Below are 20263 nucleotides of genomic sequence, written 5' to 3'. Positions count from 1 at the left end.
GTGACAACAAGCAACTCCCGGAAAGAAGTAAAACTGCTTGTTTTATTGACACAGATGTCCCACAACACTGGCCAACATCTGGGCTACAGACACCATATCATCCGCTGCTAGCAGCAACAAAAAGATTGGCTACCCTATCGCACAATTTTTGGAAAGTACTGAGGAGACTGAAGGTTTATATATTAACGTTCCTTTTTTCCCCCCTATGAAGTGTTTCAGGTGCACCACACGTGTTGACATAGGAACTGCAAATGTCTAAAGCTGCAGCAATTTTTAATACAAAAATCAACATGAATACCATGAGAGGCAATGGGCACAAACTGAAACACAGAAGGTGCCGTCTGAACATCGCGAAACACTTCTTTACTGTGAGGGTGACTGAGCACTGGCACAGGTTGCCCGTGGAGGCGGTGGAATCTCCATCCTTGGAGATATTCAAAAGCCAACACGGTCCTGGGCAACCGGCTCTAGGTGGTGCTCCTTGAGCGGGGAGGTCGGACCAGATGACCTCCAGAGGTCCCTTCCAACCTCAGCCATTCCGTGGTTCTGTGATACAAAACAAACATACCAAAAAGACCACATAACAACTGTCTTGGCACTACTAGACACTCACAGTATTTTTAAACCTAAGGTGCATAAAGTGACAGCAATGTAAAGTGCCCTATTCTCCAGCTTGAACACTGGTAAAACTTTCACTTTATCAGCAGAAACATTCACTGCATCAGGACTGAAGCAGCGGGCTCAAAGCACATCAAATAATGTCCTAAGCATTAAAATAAACACTGGAAACATTAAAAACACATCAGAGTGAAAGGATTAAACAGAACAAAGGGAATGCTTTTGTTAAAACACAGAACATGAGTGGAGCAAAATAAAGCATCTACCTTCATAAAAAACATTTTGACAGTTCTGCCAAGCTCAAGAATCAAGATTAGTCAATCTGCTAGTCAGAAAAAATAGATATGGTTCTTATTGTGAGTGCAAAATAAAATAACTATGCATCAATAAACCAACAGGTAAGTGCAATGTGCTTCACATCCATTTAATAGACTTAGAATTTATATTCAGACTGCAATAAACACATTTTCACATCTGAACCATAGAATGGGAAACCGTAGATGCACTATGTAAACAAAATGATTTCCAGAGCCTTTCCCTAGCATTTTGTTCAAATCAGGTAATTTTTGGTTAAAACATCACGGTACTCCTGTATTGCCCTGCAAAGGGGATCCTGGTCAACATGGAAATTTTTTGAAGAACCATCAGTGGATACCATGGGAGAAGCTCCAGCAGATCCAGTTTCAAGTTCAGCAGTGGCTAGAGAGAAAAGAGACAAAATTCCTGGTGTTACTTTTACAGTAGACAGAGCCAAATAAGTCACTGTAAAAACATTATGGGTAACTGGAGAGACTACAATCCAGAAAGAGATTTAAAAGCTTCCAAGGGAACGTAACAATGAAAGGGCTAGGCACAAAGGAAGAAACATTTTTTCCACAGTTGCTTAGCAGTCAACAGTATTTCTAAAGCTAGTGAAAGAAATTCCAGAGGCTACACGCTGATCATCTTCAGGGAATCCACAAACAACTCCTGCTTACACCAGTGCTAAATTTAGCCCCCTGCAGAACTCTTCAACCTCAAGTGTCTATTTTCCTTAAATGTTCAAACCAGTGATTTATTGGAACACTACTCCTAAAAAACAGCTTCTGCATTCGCTGTGACAAGCTTTAAAAGAATCTGCCTGTGAAAACGCGAACACCTTTGCACTGCAGTCAGGCCAGGACCAGCCTCCCAGCCTGGCACTTTCTCTGAGGGGAGTCTTTGTAACTTGCTCTGGCAAAACCCTCTTTACTCCATGAAAACGCACTGAATGAAAGCAAACCCACCTTTGCCATCTTTCTCCAGCCACCTTTTTCAGACAAGGTCCCCAAACCAAACACACTTTGTGACTCCTAGCAGATGTGCAGTTACATTCAAAATGCACATGGATGCAATGCAATGGCTTTGTGCCCATTCAGACACACAGAAAGAGCTGTGAAGCAACAGCTGAACACTCTCTATATGATTAAAAGCATACAGGAACAAAAGGAAGTGCTCTCAGGGGCTATCTGCTTTGAAATAGTACCAGTCGCTGCAAAGCAGTGACTCTGGCGGAACACTTATCATGAAATAGGTGGAATTCCTCTTTGGACACCTGGCCTCGTATTATAGAGCATGTTTTATGCTATGTATTACAAGCAATCAACTCATCTTATGTTTGCCTAAACACTACTGAATGATCTTTTCCTAAAGAAAGGATATATTTTGTCACTGATTATATTCTTCTTGCTTATTCAGAAAAAGACTGCATAAGCTACAAATACAAGCAACAAATAAGAGACATGGCAAAAATGAAGAACTAACAGCAGAGAATGTGTATGGTATGGTTTAGTGCTGAATGCAGTTGATGTACATGGAAGGAGAAGTGATGGCTGAAGTCTATAAAAATCTTATCTCAGGGCTTCTTTTATGTTTGATGTTTGTGCTTGAGAATTAACTGTAGTGAAAGGTGACTTCAGCTTAATCCATATGTATCTGTGGGGGGGAAATGGGTTAGTTTTCTTTCCACTTTTTTTTCAGGCAACTGCATAACCTCCCATACAGTAATTTGGTAAGCAGGAAGTTTTCACATTCAAGTCTAAACTAGCAGAAAAAGCTAGCAGAAGAAAACCTGTGCTTAGCACAGGAACTTGAAAACTTTCAAGCCATTATTTTCAAGAGTTAGGAACAGTCATCTTCCTTAAAAACACTCCTAACATAATGACACATTACCCTGTTCAAGTTCTTTAGTGATTTTTTCATCCAGTTCCCGTCGTACCTAGAATTATACAGAAAACATACAGTTAATATTTTAACAGTTACATTTTTGTAATATTAAGCTTCTAAAACATTCTTAAAACCCACACATAACGTGATAAAAACTAAAAATATCATCCCAAATAGAGACATCTTGGTTTGGGGTTTGATTTTCAATGAAGAGAAACTCTTGGTCAGCCAGGCTGTAGCATTCTCTTTGCTGAGCAACATTAACTGTAGCACAAAACAATCTGTAACTCACCAGCTGGATTATAACTGGGCATTTAAAAAATATACAGGAAGAAAGCACAGTGGAGTTATTACAATGAAGGTATGGCTAAAGTCTATCGTCAAATACACGAGCAGAATGTCAGCTAAATGCCAAAATATGCACAAATGCCATCCATAGGGACAAATTCAGTTGAGGCTGGCTTCTGCAGCTTCATAAGAGAAGAGGAGCAACAGCAGCTGCTGCAGGACTGACATAGTCCATTGTCTAGAAAAAAAGCATGCACCAATATTCTTCTTTTCTCCACCTTAAGATGGAAAATTGAAAGAGCTCCTATAGCTCATGCCAAGATTTTTCTTTATTGTTATTGCAAATACCATGACACACATATATAAAAATATAAACACACACAATTTTTTTCTCGCAAACTTTGTACTAAGAAAAGGTAGCAACAGCTACAGCTTCTACACAGCAAGTGCTGTGGGTTTTATTATGTAACCAAAATCAGCCTGGATCACTAGAAAGGAGCACTTACTCCTTTCTCCCCTAGAAGGTGGTTATTGCTACCAATTAAGTTATTCTCACTTATGATTCTGACTTCAAAGTCTTCATAAGAAGAAATCAGATCTCTTGAAGAGTCATAGCCCAAGCGCTATATGCTGTTGTTTACATTTGATGATACTTGTGACTCCTACATTTTTTCTGTCAAGTCTTTGACACACAGAAGTGATTTTCAAAATGGATACCATACAGCTTCCAGGCCTATGACGGCCACGAAGATGCTGAAGGGCTTGGACCACATGAGCTATGTGGAGAGGCTCAGAAAGCTGTGACTGTTTCTTTACTGGAGTAGAGAAAGCTCAGGGGGACCTTACCTAGGCGTGTAAATACCTGGTGGGGGCAGTAAAGGAGACGGAGCCAGGCTCTTCTCAGTGGTGCCAAGTAAAAGAACAAGAGGAATGGGCACAGATCGAAATAGAGGAAATTTCATTTTAACATAAGGAATTTTTTTTTTTTTTTTAAATTGTAAGTGTGGTCAAACACTGGAAGAAGTTGCCCAGAAAAGGTTGTGGAGTGTCCATAACCCTGGCTGGGCATAACCCTGAGCAACCTGCTAGGGCTGACCCTGCAGGGCTGGGGTTGGACTAGATGATCTTCAGAGGCCCCTTCCACCCTTACCCATTTTTAGTACTGAATCCCTGAGGGAATAAGTATTTATTTTATGAAATGAGCAGGCTCACCTAGCAACATATCAACAAAGAGAACTGAAACACTGTACGATGTACTCAATAGGCCATAGAGAGCAAAAGCCTCAGTAAGGGAAGCACTCTGCAAACCCTCACAAGAGGAGCAGTAACAGGCAGTAACTGCAAGGGCCAAAGAAGTGGGGCCGTAAACCACCAAAGTGGAGGGAAGTGCCCTCTCTCCAGGACTACAGGGATAGCTGCGACCAAATTCACCAGCTCCTCCAGGGGAAGAACCGCTCAGTGGTACTTCGTTGGAATAGTCTGTGCCTTCACAGCTAGAAGAGGAGAGCACGGAGCTGAAAGAACATGGGAAAAGGACCCCTCAAATCCCCAAACCTCTAATCATTTTCAAGCAGGTACAAGCAGCAGCAAAATCCTGGGGAGAAGGGACCCCCTAACACATGGAATGAGACATAGGTAACAGAAAAAAGCAGGAAAACTAATGCCTAGACCAAAAGACGACCCAAAACCAGGACGAATCCTGAACAAAGTAGTAGTAGTTGAGGTGTTAGAAGAAACCACTTTCCCTGGTTTCTGGAGCCTTCACAATGACCAGAAGGCCCACAGGACCCTCCACAACACGTGCGGATGAATCAAGAGAAGAAAAAGATCTTGTTCTCCTCTTATTCATTCCATTAACATCTTTGTGATTCTCATCCACGCCTGAGGAAAGAGGAATAGGTGGAAATAAAACTGACACACCGGTTTCTGAAGAGGGAATGAAGAGCCAGGCAATATACACACTTTAGGACTAACTTGCCTCCACTGTTCTCCTTCCCCCCAGCCCCCTGGAAAAGGCATCACAGCTGACTATCCCAAACCTCCTGAGCAGTAAGGATGACAATTTCAGGTTCCAGAAAAGCTTCTGCCAGACTACAGTCACAGAACTGAAAAGCAGAACAGTGATTGCTATCTCTTCTGCACTAAGTTCTACGCTGAGGTACTTCTCATCTCACTGCGCATCCCTTCAGGCAGTAACATACTGGGTTCCCTTGCAGCAGTCACCTTCTCAATAGTTCTTTTTCAGAAAGCGGTATTGACTTACTACTTACCCACATGGGTTGCTTGAGCACAGAGTAAGTTTGATCCTGTAAGACTCCATGAGCTGATACTCAGAGTCTAGGAACTCAACTTCAGAACAGTATTGGTACTCCAGACACAACCGCTGTCAATACCAAGAACTTTTTGCACATCGGAACTGGCAAGGAAGGTAAACCAGTCTAATCCTATAGTTTAAAGAAGTTCCATTGTAACAGATGAAATCCATACCCCATTGTCTTACAGATGGTTAACTACCACAGCAGCCATAACATTTCAAATACATAAAGCATGAAAGTACTCTGCAGCAGTCATTCTTTCACTTGGACAAACTAACAAGTTCAAAATCTTTGCATTATTAGAAAAATGTGAATGCATCAGTAAGTTTTAATCAAAACCTAACAGCATAAACAGACAAAACATTTCCAGTATAAAATACCACCCAACATTAAACAATACTGGCTACAAACCTTGTCATGTATCTGGCTGCAGAGAAGAGAGAAGAACAGATTTTTGATTAAGGAGCTGAAGAAGAAAGAAAAACGGCCTTAAGTTCAAAGGTCTTCAGTGAGAAATAAGAACATGGCCTACATGTAAATGAAGCAAGTAAAAAAAGCTAATAATACAAAGACTGCTACAATACATGAGTGCAGACGGAAAACGAAATCAGAAAAGGAACAGAAATTGAGAGAGAGAGTAGGAAGCAGACATTCCCTTTCTCCTGTTATGTAGGAAAACTGGTTTCATAAATCCACTAATTCACACTGGTTGCAGCTAGCAGAGTTCACTATTATTTTCTGTGTCAAGACACCCACATTCATTTTCACCAGCCTTTTGCACAGCTGTTAGGATTTAAGCTTGACATTTGTTAAACTTAACAGGATTCCAGTCCCAAAACCTCCTTGCAGCACACATTCCTTGCCTTAGTCTATGGACTAAGGCAGAGGTTCCCAAATTATGGTACACAGACCACTAGCAGTACCTCGTATTTGTGTTTCATCTGCTTGATTCAATTTAGTTCTGGATGGTGACATGCCAATTCATGAGCAGTTTGGGAGTCAGTAGGCCAGATCATAAAAAGACAAAAAGACCCTGTCAAAGATGTCTTCACTCCTGTAAAGGACAGGCAATACACACGCACATCCTTCTTATGACACAAGTCCTACTAGGAAACAAATTTCAGCCAACCTCCTTCCAGAAGATAATGAACTGCTAGTCGCTACAGTCACTGTAATTACATGCACAGAATTTTTCAAGTACTTGTAATATATTCCTCATTACTGGAGCTCTAATAAAAATAAAAACAACCAAAAAAGCCAAAGGCATTTGCATGTGATTGGCATTTTACTGGTTCATTACTTGTGTCAATATGAACTTTTTTATATTTTTCAAGATACTTTTGCACTTCCATTTCAAGGTTACTAATTTCTGTAGGATATATATTTGATAAGGGGAAAGGGGCTATACTGTAATGGAACACATTTCTTTTTGTTTTTTAAAGAATAAAATGCTCATTTTTTGCTAGGCTTGCAACATGACCATCTTCAAAATGTAAGGCTATATGCATAATCACTGACATTTGCCTCTCATGTTAAGTAGTGGTTTAGGAAAACTGTGAAATCTTTCAAGCCTTCAAACTCCAAATTTCTTAGTTACGTCTAAAAGAAGTAACTGTGTCCACTTGCCAGAGGAGCACTTCTTCCTCTTGTTTGCAATCTGTACCATTTACCAATGTTTTTTCCAACAGTTGCATGGACAAAGAATTAATACCAGCATTTTGAATAATAGCAGTGTGAAGTATTTTCACCTCCTTACCCCTGAAGCTATTTAAAAGCTTTGCCCAAACCAAATTTACATAAACATCCTCCTCTTAAGAATGGCATGTCCTCTACTTCAAATAGCCTTTCTCACCTTGAGGAAGCGAGAAACACCAAATCTGCACAGAGAGCTTTGACTAGAAAAAGAAGTGCAAGACGACTACCTGAGGCACACTGCAATTTAAGCTCCTTAACTCCCTGTCATTATGAGCTTTAGTGGGAGGAGCACTTGTAATCTCCAGCCAAGAAGGTACTGCTCAGCTTGAATTTAAAAGGCAAGACAAATTCTGTAGAAGGGAACCAGGTTACTGGAAAAAATCTGAAGCATAATTGAAGCAAACAGTGACGTGAAGAAAAGGCTTAGAGTCAGACTAACTCTTCTGTCTTTAAATAATGTGGTGAACAGGCAGAGTACTAAGCAGCACAACTGGCAAAGTACTTCAAAATAGACTAAAACTGTAATCTCTGAATTCTTTCCTCATGCTCCAACTTGTCTACTGAATGACACAGGACTCCCGCAGAAATGACAGCACAGACTGCGCATCTGGTAATTTTGCATTTGGAAACTGATTGAGATTCACCACCTATTACTGTATGCAGAGGGATACATGCAGTTTTTCCCTTTTGTTACTTCCTGACTTAAAGCCTTATTTTCCAATTCAATCCTCTGTTTTTAGGCGCACATGTCAGGAATCCTGTACTTTCCATTCCTCAGAGATATGGTATGGCTTCAAACACTGTTAATGACATACTGCACCCAGTTGAGGAAACCTAAGCCAGCAGTTGTAAGTGAAATACCCACTTAGATGCATGTCCTCTAGCAAGTACTGCACCTCTGAGAACCCTGTTCCTTTTTTCTGAAGGACTGTGAAAGAGAAGACCAGGTCTTAAGACTTTCCTGAATACATTGAACATTGAGTGACTTGAGGCTACCGACAGTGCCATTACATTAGTCTCAGTTGTTCCCTAACTGGTGATTACAGGAAGAAATATTATGAAAGGGTATGCAGCTGGATTTAGTAACAGCAAGGATAAATTAACACCAGCAATTCTGAGTCCCAGAGACCAGCATTCTGCTTTGACTGGGGGAAAACAGGCATGCTGAGATTTCCATCTTTTTCTTAAGAGAACCTGGCAGAAATGGTAAGAAATGGGTAAGTTCTCTGAGGCTTTAGCAATAGTTTTACTCACCTTCATTCAGGGAAGAAAACTTTAGAATTTAATACTATATTAGAATTAAAAGCTAATCCCGAGAAGACAAACTGTGTATAGTAAGAGCCAATTATCCTCAGCAACTCTGTTGACGACAAAGTAGAAGTCTCTGTAGGTTGCAAACAAGATCAGCGAGAACTTTGGGGGACTAAGTCCTACTAACAAAACTGCACTAGGAGGGCACTAGGAAGGAGAAATTTATGTATATAAGAAAGCCCCTGAGCTAACAAACAGAAAACCCCACCTGACATCAGTAACTGGAGACTGGAGAAGCATCATACATAATTGTTCAACTTCCTTGAGAGTCTGCTCAAGGCTGATGGGGTTTTTTATGATTCTCTTTTTTAAACCTTCAAAGTGAAGCCTCAAAAAACAGTACCAAAACCTAAAAGCATTCTCCAGCATGGCAATCCATCACAAAATGCGAGACACACATGCTCTGAAAAGAAACTTTATGGTTGCTGTTGAAGTCAGGACACTGAGTGAGAACAGTAACACCATTCTCAGATCTAACGCACACTTTTCTTGGAATCAGCTCAAATGTTTTTCACAAGCAGATTTTCACAAAGCGTTGAAGCAGCCTATGTAACTATTTGAAATATATATCTGCATATATTAGCAACTGGATAAAACCAACCAGCTATGAAATAGCCTTTTAAAATATTTAATTTCTGTAATATACTTAAGGGAAGCTAGTAAACCAGTAAAGGTATCTCTCTTGATATTGACAAAACTTTGAGATGCCCAGAGTTCCAATTTCTTCTGGAAAATTAAAGTGGAAAGGACTACCTGAAGAATATTGCTGTAATTCAGTTAAGAAGCACCGAGTACTCCCACTTTCTTTCCCTTCACTGTCTTTTTTTCCTTTCTTCCTCTTCTTAAAAAAAAAAAAAAAGGCACAACTGTTAACCCTTTTCTTTTAAACTAGGGCAGCTTTTTTCCTAGAAGTGGGATGGTTTCCTCCTTTGCCTTTTTCTTCTTTTAACATCTTGCTCCCATCTTTCTGTCCTTTCTTTTCCTCACTTGTTCCCTGCTCCCTACCCCTCTTGTTCCCTTGTCCTGGCCTTCTCCTTATTTCACTTTTGCAGTGGGTCCCTGAATTTTGCCTCCTTTCCACTGCTGGCATGCAGAACGGCCCTGCAGATGGTACAGTACTGCCTCCTGAGTTCTTTCTGTAATGTATGTCCACCCCTCTGACCTGAAAAACACGTTCATACTGATACAGAAAAGTTCATCTCTGTAACTGCCACTGCTACGCATTACCTACACTGCTTTGTCCATTTTTTATTTTTATTTTTTTTTAAACCAGGTGCAGTATATAGACACATTGTTTAAATGGGTTCTTTCCAGTGTGGGTGGGACCACTGAACTGAGATGGACTTAAAAATGAACGAATACTTCTCACATTCATTCAACAACAGAATATGTGAGGGATAGAACACTGACTGAATAGAGAAGCTTGTCCATGCCTCAATCCTATGCTAGGTGGGAAAGTGATTACAACTATTGACATCTGGTTTCCAAATCTCATGATATAACGTTCACCATTCTGTGAGGGATGTACTATCACACTGACTGCTAATTACAGGGCATACTTTGACCGAGGTATTGCAGAGGTTGCAGCATTGCTGCAAAATTAGAAAGCTGTGAAGACTTCCGGAGGGGTAGTTAACTTTACCTTTTCATGTAATAACACATACCAGGAACTACAAAAACAAATGCCTTCTACACATAGTATACGTCCCACACTGAAGTATAGAGTGAGAAGTTACGTGATCCCATTCATATCATCCTATTTTTGAAGCATCCCTTTGTGGTATTCATGTACTAAAACAAGTTCCAGCAAAGAAACTGCTAGAATGAAGATCAGTGAAGAAGGAAAAGGTGTGTCAAACAAAGATGTCTGATGGGATTTTGCACTCAAAGTTAGCCATTTTAAATAGGTCATACATACGACACGTTAAAATTTAATGAAGAGCTTAGCTGGGAACTTCCTGTGCCACAGTATTCTTTATCACAGTTTCTCTTGTAAAAGAATGTAGTTACACAGTTCATTATTTAGATATCAGCGGTTTTTGGTCTTTGAGCACTCTTGGAAATTTGTACAACCCTGATGACCAAAAGTCTTCACCCCTACCACATATAGTTGTGTACTGTTTTGATGATTAGCAGTTGTTTTGGCCTATTAGACCATATGGTTTGGAACTATAAATAGATTCTAACTTTAGGCTAAAAAGCATAACCTTGCTTACGGATACTCTTTAGCAGTAGCTGAGAACAGTATTTCAAAATGCTTACCTTAGCCACATACGCTTCAACTCTGTTTCTTGATGATAATGCGTTCCCCGTTGGGCTTAGGAAGCTTCCTCCCAGACTTAGACTTCTGTTCAGTGCCAAATTGTTGCCAAGATGTCCCAGTTCAGTTGAATACAGAACTGGACTTGCAGCCAGACCCCCACTGACAATGCTGCTTGCGATTAAAGATTTGCTTCTATGGCGCTCCTGAAGGAGCTTAGCGTTGGCTTCTGCTAGTCTCTCATTAGCTCTGAAACATTCAGAAGCATACAAAGAATTATCTTTGGTAGTAACACTTCTGTAAAGTTACCCTCCAGGTCTTTGACTATTATTCGACTTCTGAAAGGGGAAGGGATTAAGAGCATCTAAAACCAGAACATAATTTGATCTGAGGTTTTTTGGAGAACCTACTTCTTAGAAGTCACACTACCTGCAAGGAGCAGCAAGAGTTACCAACACTTTGGACTTCTCAGCATTAGGGCTTCAAAGCAATCTGTGAATGCCGTGTGTTTACATAGCTTCTTCTGAAAGGTACGTCACCTGCATAAGAACTCTGGGCTACCCTCCCTTTCGCAAGGAAAGCTCAAACCTCAGGCACACTGCTGAAGTGGAAGCCAAAAAAGATATATTTTTTTTTGCTTCACAGAATCAAATTCTGTTCTCTGAGGGGCCTATCCTTATTCAAGCAGTAAAGGACATGAAATTTATCTTTTCTGCCATACACAGAATAAGAGGAGGAGATTATTAGAGATTGGCAAAAAGGCTTCCTGTTAAAACACAATCAAGTTAAAAAATATGCTATTAATGTGGTGTTACTGCTGGAATACTAAAGAGAAATGAAGGCAGTTCTAATGAAGGGGAAGGGTCTACGGTACTTTCCTCACAAATATGCCATCTTATGTTTACATACATAATGCTGACCAGATGTAGAAGAGGGATTTTAGGAGGAAAACGCATGAGGAAAAAGTAGTATCTTACTACCGCTCCAAAAAAGTATGGACTTACCTTTCCAGTTTATTTGCTAGGCATCTTCTAATTTTTACTTCCTCCAGATACAGCTCTTTGTACCTTTCCACTTCTGCCTGCGTGGATTCTTTTTGAAAAATACTGTCTTGTTGGGTATTTTTTATCCTGTCCAATTCACATTCGAGATCTCTAATTCTGTGTTTTAGCTGGTTTCTCAGTGAAGCATGATGACTGGCTCTGATTTGTTCTAATCTGTCCTGGGAGGCTGCCTGCGTCTGAAGCAGACAATGCACTTTCAACCACCGCAAAGAAAAAACAGAACTCTCTCTGCCAGTCAATTGCACGTACCCAATTTCAAGGGCCCAGCTTTACTCAGTGAGGAAAATGTGCCTCCTCACTACCATGAGCAATCAAGGCAGAACCCTGGAACTACCACGTTAAATAATTCTTTTCATTCAGAAAGAACCCCCCTCTTAGTACTATTATTCATCAAAGCTACTAACAAAAGAACGCTATCTCTGTAGGACAGGGCATATAGAAACGGATTCCTCAAAGAAATTATGAGGATCCCTCACCTCCATGCCCCCATCCCCAACTTCAGCGACTTCTTTTCTGAGCACTTTCCCCTGTACAATGACAAAGCAGGACTTGTACGTCTGGCCATGACAACTGTAAGTTGCAATACCCGTTCAAGGATGAGCAGCAAGAACAAGACCAGTGGACAGCGATACCCCCACCAAGAACTGCAAAATGGAAATCTACCTTGGGCAAGCTTTCGATTCAGGGACCTGCAGGCACATTACACACACATGAAAGCACTCTTGCCCAACCATATTCCCTTCTCCCACTGCCCTTCAGGAAAGACAGAAATACAGCACTAACACACAGAATCAGGCACCAAAAATAAAATACTAAAAAAATGATGGCCACAACAAAAGTATATAATAGAGACTACAGACACAAGTGAGAAATTCACTTACCTGCAAAAATAGGTTGACTTCTTGTAGTTTTTGTCTTATTTCTTGTCCGGCTCGTTCTTCCATCTCTCTTTTATATTGTTCTATTTGGCTGTGATCCACCATGCTAGTCTCCAAACGATGTTTGAGGTTAGCCACCTCTTCTTTCAGCTGGCATTTGCTCTTCTCCAGTTTTTCATGGTTCCCACGCATGGTAGACAACTCTTCTCGCAAATCCTGATTTTGTGCTTCTAGCTGCATGCATTTTTTAGACTCTATCTCCAGCTGTTGGGAAAGTTCACTAACCTGTAGACAGAAAAAAAAAAACCAGAGGAACTCAGAGGGATCTAAAATTAGTCAATTCTGTAAAAATCCATGAAGGAGTTGGCCATCGAGAGTGTATTTGTCATCTGCTGGCTCAGTTTTAAAACCAAAGTGAAACCAGGCTCTTGTTTTAAAACAAGAACAGCTTTCACATCGTTTCTGGTAGGATCCCTCAGGTTCCCATCCTTTCTCAGTTCTTCTGCAGTAGGTCACAGACCAAGAGGTACCAAACTAGCAGCATTTCACCCATAGGGCTAGGTTGAAAAGCACCAGGGCTATTCTTCCATGAGATGCTCATGGGAAATCAAACACATCCATACCTAGCCACCTTCTGGTTTCATCAGAAACAACATGTATCATGCTTTCGAGGAATTTTTACATGCTGTCAACACAGTCGAAGCTTCGTTACAGCACTGACAAGACAAGAAACAGATACACTTTTCCATTACACTGAAAGATTTGTAAATAGCGGTTCAGAATATGGCTGTTACAGCAGTGGTGGAGGAAGACGTATTCTCCCTAGGTCAAAGCTGCAGTTTATTTTCAAAAATTTGCAGGAAATATCAGACTTTCAATAGGTCCTAATGGTTAACTACAGCTCTGTCCTCCTCTTCCCCCCGCCAAAAACATACCTTTTCTATACCTATTGAGCATAAAACATTATGTCCTGTCTTTTTATTAAAAGAAAATTGGAGGAAACTAGCATAGTAAACACTTGAAAGAGTCTCTAACAGAAAGTAGAAAATTTAGACTTATTTAAAACCAACTAAATGTAAAGCCCTTTCCTGTCTTTCAAAATAACTCTTCCAACAGAAACACAAAAATGCTACTAACTTTTGGACTGAAAATGAGCCACTGCAAAGGCAGTTGACTCATTCCACAATACCGTCTAAACATGAATGTAGCTCTGAAACATGGCTGCTTTAGCAACAAATCTGAGTAATGAGCAGAGAAGTAGATAAAAGGTTACATGCTACTGAACAGCCAGAGCAACCTCAAAAGCACTTCTGGGAACTCCACTTCTGGGTCCCCATGACAAGGGAAAGATGGGCTGAGACAGCTACTGGTGAGCAATAAGTTACAGAACTTTTTCTGCATCACCTTACCGCATCATGCCCTGGGAAGCAACGACACTGTCTAGAAAAGCAAAACCTGAACTGCTTCCTGCTCAACTCATGCCTAAGACTGGGCTCAGGGGGTGATCTTGGGCAAAGCCAACTTCATACAGTTGTTCGAGTTATGGCAGTGTTATTCCCCAATCTTCCTGAGAAGAATTTATCTGTGAGACGTAGAAGACTCTGCCACAGCCTCAAGCTGCAGCCAGGCCTGTGCCGGGCCTCACTGCTCTCAGCCCTGACCCTCACCCGTGGACGTGACGTCCTGGTTGGACTGCAGACCTGCCCATCCCTATGGACTGGCCTGGCGATCTGCACTCTTGGCTGACCCTGCTTACTGTCACCGGACCTGTTCTGCTCTTCCTGGTGAGGGCCTGTGGGACTGTTCCCTGGCCTGCGAGGTCACGGACCCTGCCAGCCTTGCTGTGACTCTCAGCTCGCCCTTCCTCTACAGGACAGCTTACCCTTGATGTGGCCTTGCAGATACTGCTTTGCACATAACATTTTCACCTTTACCCATAATGATAACTACATCAGTATTAGTTATACTCATCTACTACTGTAATAGTAGAAGGAGCATCAAGAAAAGTCAATCAATTCCAAGATACAGCCAAGAAAAAAAAAAATCAACAACATGAAAAGAAGTATACGGAAAGAATAACACAGGTTTGAAAAGAAAAAACACCACCACCAAAAAAACCCCAAACAAACCAGAGCTCACCTTTGTTCTTAATCTACCACCTTCATTGACCATTTCAGAATACCTGTTCTTCATTTCTCCCTGCAAATTAAGCTGGGACTCTCTCACTCTCTCCTCATACACCCTTAGTTTCTTCATAGTTCTGTTCAGAAGCCTCTTCAACCTACACAGCAAATTAGTCAAGAAAACAATGAAGCAAAGGAACAACCGGCCTTTCTTACATACTCTCACATAAAGAGCACAGACATGGCTTGCTTCATCTTTAATGTGCTTGACACATGAGGAATTACTGAGAAGAAACAGCATTCCCATGCCACAAGTCACTTGGAGCATCCAAATTTCACCTGAAAAGAGGAATATGAGACTTCCCTCCCTCCCTCCCTCCCAGGAAAACCACAGGGCAACCTGCATTTGCAGTTCTTTCAGCAACTATTGAAAACTATAGGCACGTGTATAGAAGCGCCTTGCAAGAACATGGGGCTTGAATTTGCTCACAAACAGTTACGTACACCTATTTTTACGTTAAAGTTCAATAAAGCTTGACTTCTACTCAGGGATGCCTCTTCACCATACTAAAAAGCCATACCTCTTACAGTCTTTCTGCAGTTCGATGTTTCTTTTCATTTCTTGGTCCAGACGCAGTTCGACTGGGCGTTTCAACTCTACCAGCTTCTTCACTTTCTTTCTTTCACTCTCACACTTTCAAAACAGAAAAGATACATGACACACAGAGCATAGCAACAGTATCTACATGTAGTATGTGCATCTAGCTTTCTCCACAGAGAAGCTGCAGTACACCTTTATCTGTTAGCCAAGTTCCTCAGAACGCCAAGGGACAGAATTCCTCAGAACATTTAATCACTTCAGGTTTCACATCAAACAGGCTAATACCTAACAACAGAAACAGACACCCCCACTGAAGCAAAGGCCACCCTCTTCTACTGCTTCAAGGCAAAAAGGTGGAAAAGATGCTGGAGAACACTTTCAGCAGTTCCTCTGCTCATACCAGGGATTACGTAGGTTTGCACATCACAGGAGAGCATAGGCCAATCTAAAGCTTTCACGGGATCTTCAACGACCAGCAGGCAGGGGCCTACGGAGGAATTTGATCTTTTGGAATTCTTCAATGTTTTATTCCCCTCTACCATTACCTCGATCTCTTCTTTGTGGGTATTTACTTATTCACATATTGTTCTTCCTCTTGGTGTTTTCTCAGCCAAACCAGAGGAGAGCTGGCAGCTGTTTTGACTTTGTACTTCCATTTTTCCTCTACTGAAAAGGAGAAAAGGGAGACTTCCCCTTGGAAACTGGCAGCCATTTCTTGTTTCTCAAGTACTAGTTCATTTGGCCAGAATTCCTTCAGTACGTTTTTCTGCAAGGCTTTTAAGCTCCCACTAGCCTGAAAACATGCAGCAGCTCCTCCATACATTGCACTGGAAACATGAAGCATTTCAACCCTGCCCAGAAACCACAGGGTCAGAAAATGACCAGAATGAATCCAAGAAAAGAACTGGGGAACTGCAGCCTTGCTCCATGTGCTCAACTGACAGCAAACCACACTGGGAACTCTTCCCAATGGAACCACTCCAGAATTTACACAAAGATACCCAGCTAGCTTTTATTCACTTCCTGGATGATCCCCAAATCACAAGATAATCAGCGCCTGAATGGCAGCGATAACAGAAAAAGCCGGGTATGTAAGAACTTGACAAAAAGGTGAACACAGTTCTCCTGGGTATTGGCTAGGTGTCTTGAAAATTTTCTGGGCTCACCTGTTCCAAGAGTTCAGCCTTTTCCCTGTCAAGCTGAGCAACACGCTCTTCAAGGTGGGATCTTGACTTCAATTGCTCTTCCCACATGCTGTGCGAGTCCTTTGATGTCAGAGCCAGCACATTCTGCTTTTGCATCTGTGAAAGCAATGGTGGCAAAAGAAAAAACTAAGGTGACTGGGAAGACAACCCTGCAATAGAAAGCAGTAACTCAAATGGAAACAGGCCTAAGCTCTCCTCTCCCCATCTAAGACCTACGGTTAAGGTTAATGCCGAGTGTAAAACACACGCCAGGAAACATAACCAAGAGCAGCAATTGAAACTCGTGGAAAGAATGAACACTCTAGAAGTGACAAGATGAGGTTACAACGTTCCTGCAATAGAAAGCAGTAACTCAAATGGAAACAGGCCTAAGCTCTCCTCTCCCCATCTAAGACCTACGGTTAAGGTTAATGCCGAGCGTAAAACACACGCCAGGAAACATAACCAAGAGCAGCAATTGAAGCTCGTGGAAAGAATGAACACTCTAGAAGTGACAAGATGAGGTTACAACGTTGGGGGATGAGATGACACACACACACACAAAATCACGCTACAACTTTCCTCCAAAGGCCCTCTGGAGTTCATGATGATACATACTTTATAATATAATAATTCCTCTAGTGCCCACCACAGAAAATACCCTACTCCCACTGCTTCTGTAAAAGCTGTACATCTCCTGAGAGCAAGAAAACGTTTTCTAATCAGCAACGCTATTTATGCTTCTACCCAAAGGGACCAAGATTTGCCTAACAGATGCGTTTGAGTGGAACAGAACTTGCTGATTCAGTTCAAGTATAAAGAATGCAAGTTGAGTAGATGCTTTTAGTGGCATTCTGTAAGGAGAAGGAAAAAAAAAAAGTCACGGAAACCTTAGCACAAAGGGTTAGATAAAAAGTCCTCAGGGTGTACAACTTTCTCAAGTGTCCTTACAGAGCAGGTGAAACGCTGGGTCTTACGACAGAAGCTAACGGTCTCAAGGGCAAGCTCTGACAAAGCTGCAAAGGTAACACGGATCTCCCAAGCCCAGTCTCCTCTCTCAGCTTTCAACCACAGAACTCCCCCCCGCCCACAACATCCATCCTATCAAATACTACATCCACCTCTTCATTCCTATAGTATTTACACCCAGCACCAACGATCAAAATGGCCTTAGTTTGATGCCACTGTAAAACTGTTAGCAATCATCGCCTCTGCCGTTTGCTTCAGGGAGAGAGAACACCATGCCGGATACAAAGAATCTTCAGGGAAAACAGGCAGGAGTAGCTTTTCTCATCCACAGTACATTTGAAAACCATGCCCTATTAACCAAGGGGGAAGGACCAGCATCATGACTGCCCTCCCTCTTCTCTTGTCAGTATCAGTACACCACAAAGTTCAACTTTCACATGTAGTTATTTTCAAAATCTCTTAAGCACTAATTAACAACTACAGTCTAACAAGAACCCTGGTTCACTGGTTACAAGACAAAAATAATTTGCTTCCTACAGGCCACAGATGAAAGCACCTTATCTGAGCTAAAATTAACCACTGCGTAGGGGCACTGGGAAATTCCAAGGCTCGCACCGAGTTCTGCAAATGATACCACGTTCTCTGTTTCATGAAAACAAATGCACAGCAAGTGGCCAAAGGAAAAGCTCTTCTGCACAACAGAAGCTCTGGGGAGTATAATATTTGTTCCAGTCTGATGATGCCAGTCGGGCCTGTGGCACGAAGCACTTGGCATCAATACCCCCTGTGGAATTCCCACAAGTTAACTTGATGAATACCTTTGGTGATACACATTGCAACAAGTGTCTGAAGCAGCTTCTGATGTCATGACAGGTCTAAAGCAGACAATAGTTACACCAGCGTATTAGTGTCAAAACCTTACCTTGCGTTAAGTAGGACTTGCTATCACCTTACCTTGCGTTAAGTAGGACTTGCTATCACCTTACCTTGCGTTAAGTAGGACTTGCTATCACCTTACCTTGCGTTAAGTAGGACTTGCTATCACCTTACCTTGCGTTAAGTAGGACTTGCTATCACCTTACCTTGCGTTAAGTAGGACTTGCTATAGTAGCATGGGAAAACTCTCAAAACCAGAAAGCTGGGCAATGGACCAGGCTGCTTTCTGAGCAGCCCTTACTCAGTAGAACGCAGGAACTGAGTTCCCCATGGCTCTCCAGGAAAACCTCATCTTAAAATTTCCCCACAGAAAGAGGTAACTAGGCTCAGGGGCTCACAAAAAGGGAAGTTTCTGATCAGCTTACCGAGGCAGAGGCTTGCAGGTCTCTCTGAAGGGCTTCAATCCTATTGCTTTGTTGCTGGACTGTGGCTTCCAATCTGGCATTTTCAATTTCAAGGCTCAGGAAAACCTCATCTTAAAATTTCCCCACAGAAAGAGGTAACTAGGCTCAGGGGCTCACAAAAAGGGAAGTTTCTGATCAGCTTACCGAGGCAGAGGCTTGCAGGTCTCTCTGAAGGGCTTCAATCCTATTGCTTTGTTGCTGGACTGTGGCTTCCAATCTGGCATTTTCAATTTCAAGGCTTAAAAAGAAATACAGGTCTTATTACGGAAATCCACCAGAGCACCAATTCTGAAAGAACAGCGTGAAGTAACGTAATCCAAAACAAAAGCATCCTTCAAAATCGTGTTAACAACTTGCTGTGATGCAACAAGGCTATCCTGTTGTTTTCACACAATCCCAGAAAGTGACAGGCACCTTGCTTCACTGTGTTATTCTCTTACCGTTGCACGTGCTCTTCCAGTTGTTTTATAGTAGTATTAGTCCCAGAAGATGCCAACAGGAGGTCCTGCAGCTTCTGAGAAGAAGCTATTACTTCTCTTTCCTTATTATCCAAGGCAGCCTTCAAGTCATGAACACAATGCTCAGACTGAAGATGCTGTTCTTCCAGCTCCCGCAACTGTAAAATCACAGTAAGAATCCACAGTAGTCAGGGAGCTTTTATATAGAGGAGTCAACTGCTGCTGAAGAATTCAAGTACTGCATATATCTGCACATACGCTCTACTCAAAGAACTGTAGTCATTTCAAGTACATTCAAACCTTCACTTCTACTAGCAAATGAACGCAAACTGTGTTACTTCATCGTCTTTTATACTGGCCTCTCCCATCCCCACACTGGTTTCCTACAGCACGGTTCTGAGCACCGACACTGCCCCTCCCACCCTTTCAGTGACTCACGACACTCATTTGTGTCCACTTGTTTGCTCCTCCATTGAAAATATGAATTAAGAAGTTCATCCTTCTCCTAAAGTGACTTCACAACTCCCTCATAAGGAGATTTAAGGTGATTTCTATTTCAGAACTCCGAGGCCTCTTATACTTCAGTTTTTGTAAGAACACTGCAAAAGGTGGTCCCTGCCTTGGAAAGTAGCTTACAATTCACTTGCAAGAAGGCCGCTTAAGGATGGCAAATTACAGCAGGGCTAAAGGAGGGAAAGGAAGGGAGGAAGATAAATGCAGAATAAGTTACAAAAGCATTCAGAATTGACAACATGTTACCTGGTGTTGGGGGAAGGGAGGGAAATGGGGTCCACTATTTCTACTGTTCTTCAGAAATCAGACAACCTGCTTGGCCAAGCCAAATGCAATAAGCTACAGACACATCAGTTTATTTTGCAAAGCACCTTAGCAAATACAAACCTTTGTCCAAGTAAGGACATAGTGTCCCCATGTCAAAGACCTTCCAATCATGGACACTGGAGTTTATAAAACAGT

General features: G+C 41.7%; 1 protein-coding gene across 1 annotated transcript in view; it reads right to left on the bottom strand.

The window, feature by feature from the left end:
• Window positions 1-523: 523 nt before the first annotated feature.
• ANKRD26 (ankyrin repeat domain 26) overlaps window positions 524-20263 on the bottom strand; it is an 81083-nt gene continuing 61343 nt past the window's right edge. Inside the window, exons 33-42 of the mRNA XM_019474042.1 lie at window positions 19271-19446; window positions 18975-19068; window positions 16504-16638; window positions 15318-15430; window positions 14753-14894; window positions 12617-12898; window positions 11676-11911; window positions 10674-10920; window positions 2809-2854; window positions 524-1317 (exon numbers count right to left, since the gene is read on the bottom strand). Coding sequence (XP_019329587.1) covers window positions 1169-1317; window positions 2809-2854; window positions 10674-10920; window positions 11676-11911; window positions 12617-12898; window positions 14753-14894; window positions 15318-15430; window positions 16504-16638; window positions 18975-19068; window positions 19271-19446 — 1620 coding nt within the window. The 3' untranslated portion in view covers window positions 524-1168. The remainder of the gene's footprint in view (window positions 1318-2808; window positions 2855-10673; window positions 10921-11675; window positions 11912-12616; window positions 12899-14752; window positions 14895-15317; window positions 15431-16503; window positions 16639-18974; window positions 19069-19270; window positions 19447-20263) is intronic.

The sequence above is a fragment of the Aptenodytes forsteri genome, unplaced genomic scaffold (assembly GCF_000699145.1).
Source record: "Aptenodytes forsteri isolate BGI_AS27 unplaced genomic scaffold, ASM69914v1 Scaffold166, whole genome shotgun sequence".
NCBI classification, from domain to species: Eukaryota; Metazoa; Chordata; class Aves; order Sphenisciformes; family Spheniscidae; genus Aptenodytes; species Aptenodytes forsteri.
This window is presented reverse-complemented; position numbering and strand designations above follow the sequence as displayed.